Source organism: Nyctereutes procyonoides, unplaced genomic scaffold (assembly GCF_905146905.1).
Source record: "Nyctereutes procyonoides isolate TBG_1078 unplaced genomic scaffold, NYPRO_anot_genome, whole genome shotgun sequence".
NCBI classification, from domain to species: Eukaryota; Metazoa; Chordata; class Mammalia; order Carnivora; family Canidae; genus Nyctereutes; species Nyctereutes procyonoides.
Window position 1 is genome coordinate 18100463 of NW_026575160.1, and position 12449 is coordinate 18112911.

At 38.8% G+C, this 12449-nt stretch overlaps 1 protein-coding gene across 6 annotated transcripts in view; it reads right to left on the reverse strand.

Annotated features, from left to right (window-relative positions):
• The window catches only part of PDE1C (phosphodiesterase 1C), a 488089-nt gene that overhangs the window by 63713 nt on the left and 411927 nt on the right, over positions 1-12449 (reverse strand). For all 6 annotated transcript variants that reach the window (XM_055314667.1, XM_055314669.1, XM_055314672.1 and 3 more), the window contains 3 exons: positions 6384-6465; positions 2931-3051; positions 1007-1182 (listed from right to left, as the gene is read on the reverse strand). In XM_055314667.1, coding sequence (XP_055170642.1) covers positions 1007-1182; positions 2931-3051; positions 6384-6465 — 379 coding nt within the window. The remainder of the gene's footprint in view (positions 1-1006; positions 1183-2930; positions 3052-6383; positions 6466-12449) is intronic.

Below are 12449 nucleotides of genomic sequence, written 5' to 3' on the forward strand. Positions count from 1 at the left end.
ACTTGGACAGGATTTTGTGAACAAGCTGCAGTGGCTGGCATTCCACTTCTTTCCTTGAAACTCTGTGCTAATGCCCCCCTACCCTCAGGTTTGAGGACCGGGATGTCTGATACTCATCTCTGTCCTCTCAGCACGCAGGAGGCACTTGGTGGATGTTAACAGACACTGACTGTTGACGAACGCTCACCTCCACGAATCCCATTGGGATCAACCCCCTCGCTGAGCTCCTGGAGCCATCGATGTTTGTGTCTCTCCCTGGAATCTGGCGCCACAGCATTGTACCTTTATCTCAGGTATGTGTTCCTCCCTGGGCTACAGGATGAGCATACGGTGTGTATGGATCACGCAGTACATGCTCAAGAAACACGAATACATGTGTGAGCAAATGGATGTCAGCTTTCAAGAAGCACACGGGTTTCAATCTCTTTTATTTAGAATACCAAGAGTCATGACTTTTCTCATCTGAATTCTGATGTTGGCCTCAGTGAATTTTACCTGCAAGTTTGCTTCATCTCAGGAGATCTGAGTCTCCTGAGATGAAGCAAGGACTGAAGAGAAGTTGAGAATATGAAAGGAGGATCAAAATGCATGCAAGGATATGAAAACTCCTAGCCCAGCGTGATGGCAGAGGTGGCTATTGGCTAGGCTTTACTTAGATAAAGGAAGTAATGAAAGCCTCATCATTGTGTCACATGACATGAAATGAGAATGACAAGATGACAAGCTGGTATCAAAGAAACCAGGAAATAACAACACCCATCCGCTGTAGGATCTTTATACAAAAAAAAAAAAAAAAAAAAAAAGGACTTTAGTCAAATAGCACAAAGGTCATGCCGAAGTGGGGGCGTGGCAGTCAGCCTCATTCTATTATGCGCTGAGGTGGATCCTAATATTTAGCCATTTGAATTGATACCCTGAGATGGCGCTTCATTTGCAATACCTTTAAGTATGTTTTTTTAAGTGGGTTTGGACAGATCTCCTGGAAGATTTCCCAGTGGCATGTTACCTTTGGGCACCTTGGCCCTCCATCTCTCCCGATTGATGTGCACCACCTCAGTCCAAGTGGCTTTAAAACTCTTGTAGTCAACAGGGATGACAGAACTGTTGATGGGGGCGCTTCCTTCTGAGCCAGTGCTCTTGACACCCGATCTCTTTGCATCTGCTGAACTGATGCTGTTCAAGCTGGAGGACAAAAAATCATATCAAAGAGGAAGGTCAGTGTTTAAAAAAATGTATGCCAATGAGTGAGCCCAAGAAAGTATTGGTTAATACTTCTCAAGTTGTATTGTGAAATTCCCGGGTCCTGAAGTTTGCAGTTCCTATTTCCATATATGACAAATGGGAAATTCTGTATTTTCAACAGGAGAAAAAAAATCAAGATTTCAGCCTCATGAGCATCAATATTCTCCATATTTCTTCCCTGTTGACTGTTGTCCTCTTATTCAATGACTAGAATTCCCTCACATGAATTCTCTGTCTTTAACTCTGAAATTCATTGATTTGAAATTGGGCTTCTACTTGGCTCCCCAGTGCACCCACTTGCTTCCACACTGACCACTTTTCCAGGTTACCCAGCCACTTGTACCTCTTTCTCTCCAGCTCCACCTCCCACTGGACTGGAGTGTCTCTGTCCCCAGAGTCCCCAAGGCCACAGTAAGATGATTTTCTTTTGTTCCTGGGGGAAGCTGAAAAGGCACAGACACCTCGGAGATTGTGGGGAAATGAGTTGTACAGAAGGCATTTTTAAAATGAATATTATTACTTCAAGCTTTAACCATGGGCGATTTTGCAAATATAGGAAGTATCATCTTCTGGGAAACTTGAATGTATCACACACTTCCAGATGGCTAGCGCTGTGACCCACACAAATGCAAACCCACTGACAAACATAACTGAGGCTGGCTAGATAAGTAGGCTGTGTTTCAGCTCAGTGCTTGCAGGGCTGTGGGGCAGGGGACTCAGGTGGAAGGCTTCTGTCCTCCGTGAGAGTAGTCCTTACTGAGCCCATTCACCTTGAGCATCCCCGGGTTCCCACTGTCTTTTTTTCCCCCCACTGTCTTAACAGTTGTTTTACCTTCCCTTCTATTGACTCCCTCTCTTGCTTCACCTTTCTTATTTTCCCACTAATTCTATTTCTCTCCTTTCTCCTATATGACAAAGCCCTAGGTTTTACCTGGACAAGTGGAAAAGGGGTGGTAGGACTAGCAGTGGTACCGCTAATACAAATCAAGGGTTAGCTTTACTGTAGCAAGCACTTCTTCCGTGCCCAACCCTGTGTTCAGGGCTTTGTTACACTGAATAATTCCTTTAATCTTCCCTCCAACCTAGGAATATTATACCCCACATGAGGAAACTGAGGCTACTCACCTGAGATGGCACAGCTACCAAGTAATGGGACTATGATTTTTAACGTGGATTCTGACTCCAGAGCCTGCTACTAATCTATGCTCAATATAATGAAGTTGTTTCAAAAGGTGATTTAAAATTTTCAGGATTTTTTTTCCCTTCCTCCACTTCATTCTCTCCCTAAACCTAGAAATGAAAATCAGTTTCATTTCTTCTAAGAATTCTGATCAGCAGTACTTTCTTTTTGTAGCATGGGGAGCAAGGACTGTCTGGGCCCAGGAGGTCAAAGTGTCGTGATAGGTGCTGTCTTGAGCAAAAGCACCAGAAGAGAGAATGGGGTGGAGGACCAGTACTGGAAACCCACCAGTCATGGTGTAGAGCATGGCTACCTCCTTCCAGGCCAGCCTGTAGAGCACAGACAGTACACCTTCCATTCCTCTGAGAAAAAGAAAGAGGCAGACTTCTCTCTTACAAGAGAGATAGGGCAAACATCATTAGGAAATACCCCCATCTCTACCAAAGGAACCACTCTGTCCTCGTGGACAGGCCAACCTGACCTCTAACCATCGAGTTTCCCCACTGACCTTGAACGCCTCTGTCCTATCCCGCCGGTTTGGGAGGTTTCATCAATTAAGGGACTCACAATCTTTTCAGTCATGTCCGTGAGCACAGTGAAGGTGGGTTCCACAATGAAATCAATAAAACCTGAAGAGAGACAGCAACACTTTAGAGGAGCTACATATTACCTGGCCTTTCTACATTTTCCAATGGAGACTAATGAATCTTATCTTTTTTCTTTTTGAAAATTTATCCACAGAGGAGCTCCAGATCAGATTAGGAGAGAGTAGGTTGGTCTTATTCATTTAACATATTCCTTAAGTTGAATACCATGAGTCAGTTCCATTTCTCCTGCATAACTTTCTTATGATTTTCTAGCAGTTAGCTCAATCAAGTGATTAAGAAACACATATTCAACCCCCACAATGGAACAAATGCTGTGGTCGGTGATGCATATAGATGAAGATGTAGAACACAACCTGTCTACCTTCAAAGAGTTTATGAGAGATTAACTGAACAGAAAAATGACCCCTAGAGTATATGGCAAGGGCCAAAGGAGAAGACCAAAGAAGGCCCCTGGGAAGGTAAGGGAGGGAGGATATTTTCCCACCCACTGAGAGGCCTATGAATAGCTTTATGGAGGTTGTGATGTTTGAGCTGAGCCCTAAGTGTCTTCACACTAGGTGGAAGGGATGGAATAAGCAAAGCAATGAGGATGAGAGAAAATGCAGGATGTGTCTGAGGAATAACTGGGGCTTAAGGATTTTTTTTTAGAGTTGGAGAGGCAAAGCTTGAGAAGGCAGGAAGTCATCATCAGCACAGGGAGGGAGGCTCCTAAGGGTCAGGCCAAGGAGTTGGGACTTCGATGGGTATTAGAAGTCCCTTGAGATGTTTGGGCAGCCTCACAGGTTTTTTTAAATGTTCTTTGGGAAAATTGATTTGTCAAGAAACTTAATCTGGCAAGAAGGGAGAGAGCAGGAGGGGATGAGGCTGGGAAAATCTTTCAGAAGCTGTTGCAATAGCTAAAGGAAGGCAGGATCCAGTGCCACTGTAAGGTGGGGGTGTCACGGAGGCATAGGTGCAAGCACAGCAGGAGGTGGTGCTGCCTCTAAGTGGGAATTGTCAGAGACTTCCCCCAGCAAAGCAGAGAGCCCAGAGTCGATGGGGGAGAATGTGGCTGGGGAAAGGATGATGGGCTTGGTCTTAGATTGCTGATTCTGGGGTACAAAGGACATGTCCAGATGGGAGAGAGCAAACAGAATTAGAAGAAAAGGGTTGGAAATTAGGAGAGGGGTCAGATTCAGAACTGTACCTTAGAGATATCACCATGTCAGGGAGACAGCTGATGTTAGGCTAGAGTTATTGTATCAATGGCTCAAAAAAATACCCAGGTGTTCTATAACACATTAGTAGAAAATATATAATCTGGAACTATTGGTGATAGTTCGTTACGCAGCCACATGAAAGTTGGGAGGAAATGAAATACCAAATCAAGCATTTGTTTGGTGCAAATGCTTATTTGGTTTTCATAATGACCAAGGTGGGTGATCCTGGCATTTAATGCCCAGCAATAAAGGTTGCTAAAAGTCCTACAACATAATTGGCAAAACAAGCAATGTCCCAAATACCCATAGTATCCTGATAAAGAAACACTGATGTCCAACTTTGTATTCTTAGTTAATTGTGGTACAATTTTATAATTTCAGTTCAAGCTGAAACTGAAGTGTTTCATGACAGTTTTCACCTTTTTTTGCTTTTGTACAAGTTAAAGTCAACATGTCCAAACCAGAACTAACTCATCAGCTTTCCCTCCAACCCTTATAAACAGGACCACTTAATCTGGATTGCTGCCTTCACCTTAGTTTTGTGTTCAGCTGAATCCTTAATATATTTCATGCCACCTCTCTTCTGGAAAGTCTCCATCCTCCTTCAGTCCTATCACTCATCACTGTTTGCTTGTAATCCTGCAGAAGGCACCTAGCTGATTTCCTTGCCTCTAGACTTACTCAAAATTCTCCAGCTATCCAATAGAGAAGTCTTCCTAAAACAGCGGTTGACAAACTTTTTCTGTAAAGGGCCAGATAAGTGAATATTTTAGGTTCTGTGGGACAAATCTATGACAACTCCTTAACTCTGTCACTACAGTGTAAAAGTAGCCATAGCAATATGCAAATGAATGAGCTTAGCTCTGTTATAATAAAACCATTTACAGGACCAAGTGGTAGGCCAGATTTAGCCCAAAGGCTACAGTTTAATGACTCTTACCCTGAAGCATCAATTTCCATATTTTTAAATTTTACTTACAATTCTTTAGATATACCCTGATTTTCTCTCTAGACATGTTGCTCACTTCATCTGCCCACTACTCCAGCCAGGAGTTGTTTGTAGTGCCCTGATCACACTAGGCTGTTTTAAATTTCCCTGCTTAGTATATGCTGATCTCTTATCTGCAATGCCCTTCCACCGACCCATTACATACATCTCACCTACAGCACCATTTGCCTAGATGTTGCCCACTTATTTCTTAAGCCTCAACTCAAATGCACCCTCCAAGTCTTTCTGAGTCTAACCATCTACACGCTCTGTTCTGTACCTGATTATACCATATACAGAACTCTATCTTTGCACTGTAACACTCAAATAGATTTTGTTTTCCTAACATCTTGCCTACCACCTGATACTAGTTCAATGTCTTTGGGAGCAGATACCATATATAATTTTTATTTGTTTTTTATGACATACTTCTATTACAGTGCCTAGCAGTGCCCTGCACCTAACAGAAACTCAATATATTATCATGAAAAAAATGAATGAGTACTCAAAATACAAGTAGAAAAAAATCAGTAAATCCTTGTTGAATTTACTTTTTTGAATGATTTCAGACTCTTCCAAATGAAGAGCACTGATGATATTTAATTTATGTGTGATACTGGTAACCTCTCTCATGTCTGAGGATTTTCGAAATGCATATATATTATGGTAATTAGCAGTACAAAATTACCTCTACCAAAAAAAAAAAAAAGTGTTAAAAAGTTTCTAAAAAGAAGGAAACATTTAAAATGAGCCAATCCTGAAAGTAGCGTTATCTAGGAAATGGGACTGTCCTGGAAACAGGGCCAGAGGAAGTATCATTGAGGAGAAATGCCAAGATTTCCGGTATTGAATGCAGAATGGAGAGGCTGAAATAGAATGGGCTTCTTGCCACTGATTCTTGTCATCACATTGTAAAGTTGAGGCCCCTTTTGCTCTTGGTGGGGAATGATAGAAACAGCAGAGAATTGCTCTCTAATCTCCCCACAAACCAGCCACATTCCAGGGAAAAGAGCGGGGAGAACACCTCCATCAATCCAACCGACCATGAGCACAGCAGAGCAAAATGGAGCCAGGTTCCCTGCCAAAGAATCACTGGGAACATCTGAGCTTACTTTTAGGTATCCCTCTCTGTTTATTATTTCCATCCAAAGGGCTGTAACACCTACCCACTTGAGACTGAGCAACCATCGTCGACTTTCGGTCACACAGTGGAGAAAAAGGCAGCCCCAGCTCTGCTTCTCTGTCACCCTAGAAAAACAGGAGGTCATAGTAAATTAAGATCAGTAGGTGCAGTTGCCCAGATTTTATTTAGCACCTTCAACTGCCACAAAGGCCACTGGTCTTTATTATAATTATTACAATTACATTATGTAATAAGTCCTTCTAGGGCCTGCTCCTCTGCATAAAAGGCACCAAGAAACTGAAGCCCTCTGGAGTCCAATCAGTCCATCCAACTGCAAAGGCACATGCTGTTGTATAGAAAGCCTCATCAGACAGCAATAGGTCCCCTGAGGAAAATAAGAAAAGCCATTGCGTCCTGTGGCCTAGAGCCAACACTGCAGTCAGGATTCCTGTGTGTTCTCAAGTTGTGTAGAGCTGTGGCCTTTCATGAGCCAGTGAAGCCCCTGTGTTGTGGGCAGTCTCCAAGACACAAATTCAAACTGGACTGTTTTGGTTTTATTCTCCTAGTGTTGCTATCTAAACCTACACACAACTCAGGTAAGTGCTTCCAGGGTCTTAAGCACAAGGCTCAGTCCATAATGAAAAGTGGACCAAAAAAGAAACAGTAAATAATTGCTTTTGTTTCTCAAGTCAGACAGTAATAATTCTCTGGCCAATATATTCTCAATCTAACCAAAAGCATCACTATAACAAGTAGGTACTATGGAAAGTCTAAATAATGAGGGAAATGATTTTTGAAAACCTGAACCAAAAGCTTTAGTCACACACCTAGAGGAAAGGGAGAGGATGGCACCCTTCTTATAGTAGTGAATTAGTGCTGATTCATTTTACTAGGATAGAATCTGCTCAGGTTAATGGCTACTGATGTGAGTTGAATCTGGCCTTTCTCTCCCTAGCTGTGTGATTATAGTAAGCTTATTTTCCCTCTCTACATTTCAGTTTTATGTTCTATAAAGTATGAGATAATACCCTCTATTTCACCAGGTTGTGATGAGGATTAACTGAGAAATATATGTAAATAAATAAAAGAACTATTATTGTTTCTCTGATATTAGATATCTTAGGTATCTCTAATATCTAAGTCAAGATTTGAGAAACATTTAGTGAATTTGTTATATCAAATACACTCTGATTAGAATAAATATTAACAATACATTAAGAGTAAATAAAAAGTAATAACAACTTCGTTCAAAAACTAGATCTGGATTAAAAACGCAATACTTTTTCTTTCTAAGGCATGTTACGAAAGAGAAGGGATGCTGGTCCATATACAGAACATCTACTGAAAGGAAGGAAAAGGAATGGGTGTCTGAGGAAGCTGAATGGTGGGGTCACAATAGGTGCTGGGGTCATCCAAGGGTCTTAGGAACAGTCCTGAAGTGGTTCAGTTAAGGTGTCCTGTATAGACACCTCATGGGACACAATGGCTCTTCTATTTCTGAGTATGCCTTGCTAAGGACTGTACTATCTCTCAAGTGGCATGATAAAAATAATTTACCCCTATGCTACTTCTACTTGGACAGGATGCAGAGAAGGAAGAGTATAACATAAACTGTTGTTGTGTAGATGGTTTAGCAGATAACTCAGCTAAGACAAATAAAACTCATTTTAATTCCTTATGAAGCAGAGATACAAGGTGAGTTTTTGGTACATTTTAATGGGGGTGGTTTAGAAGAAAAGGTGGTGAACACTAACCATTTGACTATTAAGGTATAAGCATCAATTTGGCTTTTATTATTAAAAAAGTATAAGCTATGAAATGACATCCCATGGATTTATCCATACCCACATCTACACATCATTTACATTTTTGGATGTAATTAAGCTGAGTAGACTCAACTATTAAAAGCCTATTTTAAAGTAGTGGTCATTGAATTTCCTTTGGAGCACAGACACATTTATGAATTGGAAAAAAATGTGCAGAAAGTAATGTGAAAGGATGCACTTGTACAGGTGAATTCAACTTGATTTCAAAAATATCATATGACTATAACTACTGGTCCATGTGGAATTATTCATACCCTTTCCTTTTTACTGAAGACCTTAATATTTTCCAAAAAAAAAATAAAGGGCAAAAGTCTCAGCATGAAGGATTTTTTTTTAACTAATTCATTTTTTTCTTCTAGGACAAAGCACAAAAATAAGTATCATTCCCATGGTGGAGTTTAAGACTAATAAAGTCATCTAGTCAATCTGCAAAAGAAACACAATGCATATTTGTTGAATGAATGAAGAGATAATTTGATTAGAAACACTCAAGCTCCTTTGGCTACATTATGACAGGCAGGCTGGGGGAACAATGAGGCAGTTAGCTGTTCATAAAACTTCCCTCTGTTTCCTCCTCTATTTCTGTCCATACAGTTACTCTACGTTTTCCAGGATCTCTGCCTGTTAGTGCTAGATAATAAAACAAGAGGAAGGGGATGTATCTCTACCATACTTCTGGCATATAAAATCTCCTATGCCTACTTGTCCATGTTCTTCCCTTTTTTTGCTGGCTTGATGTAGATAAGCAACATGGAAGCCATGTAGAGTTTGGGTCTAAAATCACTGCTAATTATAAACTACCTGCCAATCAAGAAACACTTGTCCTGTAATTCACATGAGTGGGTAATAAACTCCCATTTTATGTGTGTTATTATATATTCTGTGTGTTACAGCAGCCATATGTAAGCAACAAACCAAATGAGAAACAAAGATTATTTCTATATTGTAAGTTCAAGGGCAGGTGACGTCTCAAGTGAGTCTTTCCAGGTAGAATGAAGAAAAAGTATATTATTGGAGAGGGTAACAAAAGTATCACACACAAAAAATTGCAGCAATGTACAGTTTTCTTTCCCAGGAGAAAAAGTTATAAATATGAAGTATAAGAAAATTATTGTGATTTCGGATTTAAGATAGTATAGTAAAGACATCTGTGTCCTTTCTTCTCAGAAATTATCCTCTCAAAACAGGACAGCAAGAATCAGAAACACAAATACTAGGAAAAATCTCTCCTCTCAAATCAAACTATATGAGGAATGGCTACTAAATGTTGTGAATATCGGATAAGGATGAAGTCAGATCTCCAGAGAAGAAGCCTATGGCTGAAGATCTCAGATAAAACTTGAAGAACATAGTTCTCCTGGTTCTCTCTGGTGTGAGAAGCTACCCTGAACCCTATTTAGTCCCTAGGAATTGTAGAAAAGGAGAATTTGAATGAGGAAATACATAGGCATGGCAAGAGGATGATGGATGGCAGAAATTGCTGCCCACTATTGTCTGGGAAGAAATAAAGATTAACACACACACACACACACACACACACACACACAAAACACATCCCACATCACAGAAACCTCAAAAGAAACCATGAAGAATCTCTGTTATTTTAGAATATTGCTGCTCTGGTTCCTCCTGGGCACATATCTCCTGCAAATAGTCTAAAAACAATACATTTCATTCAATGATAGTAAATAATAATAATAATAATAATAATAAAATGAAGGAGCAAGAAGGAGCACTACCATCACTACCAACAAACAAACAAACAAAAAAAACTTGTGAAAAGATATTTCAAGTGAAAAAGGGGAAAAAAAGGGAATAAAGGAAGAAACAAAAATAAATAAATAATGGATAGGAAATACCAGAAAAAAACAGTGCCACCCAGTGATGACCAAACATTGTCATGAATAGAAGGAAACTCCTGAAATTATCAAGAACAGGGACTCAGGCAAACAGGAGCTAGCGGAACTCAGGAAAGATATGGAAAAGAAAAACAGAATCATGCATAAAAGAAGATTGCCTGGAAGCAGCACAAATGAGTCGTTCTTGATGAAAACAATATTAAGGGGCATGAAGGTCAGGAATGTAAAAAGCAGACCAAACAAATATCACTGATCAAAGAGTTAATGAAGATTTAAAGTTAAAATATAGACATGGAAGAAAACTAAAGAGAGCAACATATGAACTGTTTTCCCTATAGAAGAGAACTGAACAAACGGAAAACAAAAGCATTCAAAGATTTAATCAATGTAACTTGAATCTATAGAAGAAAAGAACATGCCAGTTCCCAAGAAAAGCTATTACAGAACAATCATTACTGAAATTTATCCTAGTAAGATCAGTAAGCTTCAAAGGTAAAGTAGTAATCCTTTAGGGCACATAAGCAAAAAGATATGTCACCTAAACAGGAAAATAATTACAGCAGGGTCTCCAACCTCTCCATAGCAATATTCACAGGTGGAAGACACTTGAGTGAAATCTTAAAAAGGCCTCAGGGAAAGAAAGTTTGATAAAAAAAAAAGTCTTACCCAAGCAAACTATGGCCCAAGTAAAACAGTAGTAGAAAAATGGGCAAGTACACAAAAATGTGGTTTCATTAGCTCTTCTAGAAGAAATCGCTTGAGGAACAATGTTGGCCAGTGGATGATCAACCAACACTGAGTAGATGTTAGAAAGTACGAACACTGAGTAGAACCAAGACAAGAACAACTAGAAAATTATGCTTTTGCCAGATATGCTTTCTACTGTTTTGGGTCACTTTGTTTAGCACATATCTTTTGTAAGCAGCATGTAGTACATGCCATAGAATGCTCATTTAAAAAATCAGGACAATTTAGAAATAATATGCCCAACAAGTAGTAACAAGGAGTTAATTATGTTATAGAAGTGAAATGAGGAATAATGTCTGGAGGTAACGAATAAACATTGGCTTTCTGCTGTAGATGAGGATACGAATATATCATTTAAATATGATATATAAAATAATAGAACTATATTTAAATAACAAAGGACAGACTATAAGAATGAAACAAGTTAATAAAACCAACTAAAATTAGATGCTGGAGAAGAGGAGAGAGGAAGCAGAAGTTTACTACTTTTTATAACAAGGAGGCAATAGATAAATAAATAAAGGATGTAGAATTTTTATCATCAAGTTAGCCACTGGAAGAACTAAAAACTCTATAAAACTTCCAAGTCATCAGAAGAAATAGAGAACAAAGCAGATAGCATAGCCAATATAATGAACTATTTACGAAGAAGCTATAAAAACAGAAGGCATAAAATAAAATACTATGGCATCTAAGATCAAAGATTCCCATCATTTCAATAGATATGAATACAGCTGATTTCAAATAATAAAATAAAATAATTTTAGATGGCCTCATAAAAAAAAACCTCAACTATATTCAGTGTTTAAAGGGCACATCCAAACCAAATTGTCTCTGAAAGGTTAAAGGTAAAGACCTGTGCAAAGACAAGGGCCATATTCTTAAAATGAGTCAAATTTGAATTCTAGGTAAAAGCATTAGATGAGGCAAAGAAGCAGGCTTTATAATGATAAAGGGTACAATAAATTATGACGATCTAATAGTTATGAATATCCAAGAACCAAATAATACAGAATCGACATTCACACTACATAGAAAAGAAAATAGAAACACCTGTCAACCCACAATAGATCAATTTTTCAAATGATATATAAAATACCTAAGTGACATAATTCATAAGGTAGACGTATATGGTATTCTTTGAATTCTATGCCTTGCAAGTAGAAGATGAATCTACTTTTCAAGAGCAGTGAACATTCACAAAACATTATATGGTAGGTGACAAATGATTCACAATAAAATCCAAACAATGAAAAAATTCTTTGAATTTCAATAAGCCACAAATTAATTATAAAACTAGAGAGCAAAAGAGCACACCACTGTTAAAATATATAAACAAACACCTCTATCTGAACCAACTCTTCTGTAAAGGAAAAATCTACACCAAAATTACAGAATATTTAGGAAGGAATGATTGTGAACATATTGTATATCAGAATCTATGAGATTTATAAGAAAAAGTCAAATTCCTAGCCTTATATCTTCTAATTCTAAACAGGCAGAATGAAATAAGTGAATGGATCATCCAACTCAGGGAGTTAGCAAAAGAACAAAACAAATTCAAGCAGAACAAATGAATTAGTAAAAATGAAAATCTCATTTAAGGTATTATCAAATAAAATAAAAACAAAATAATCAAATGATTAGCCAATTTCATAGAGAAGCAAGGGGAAAAAC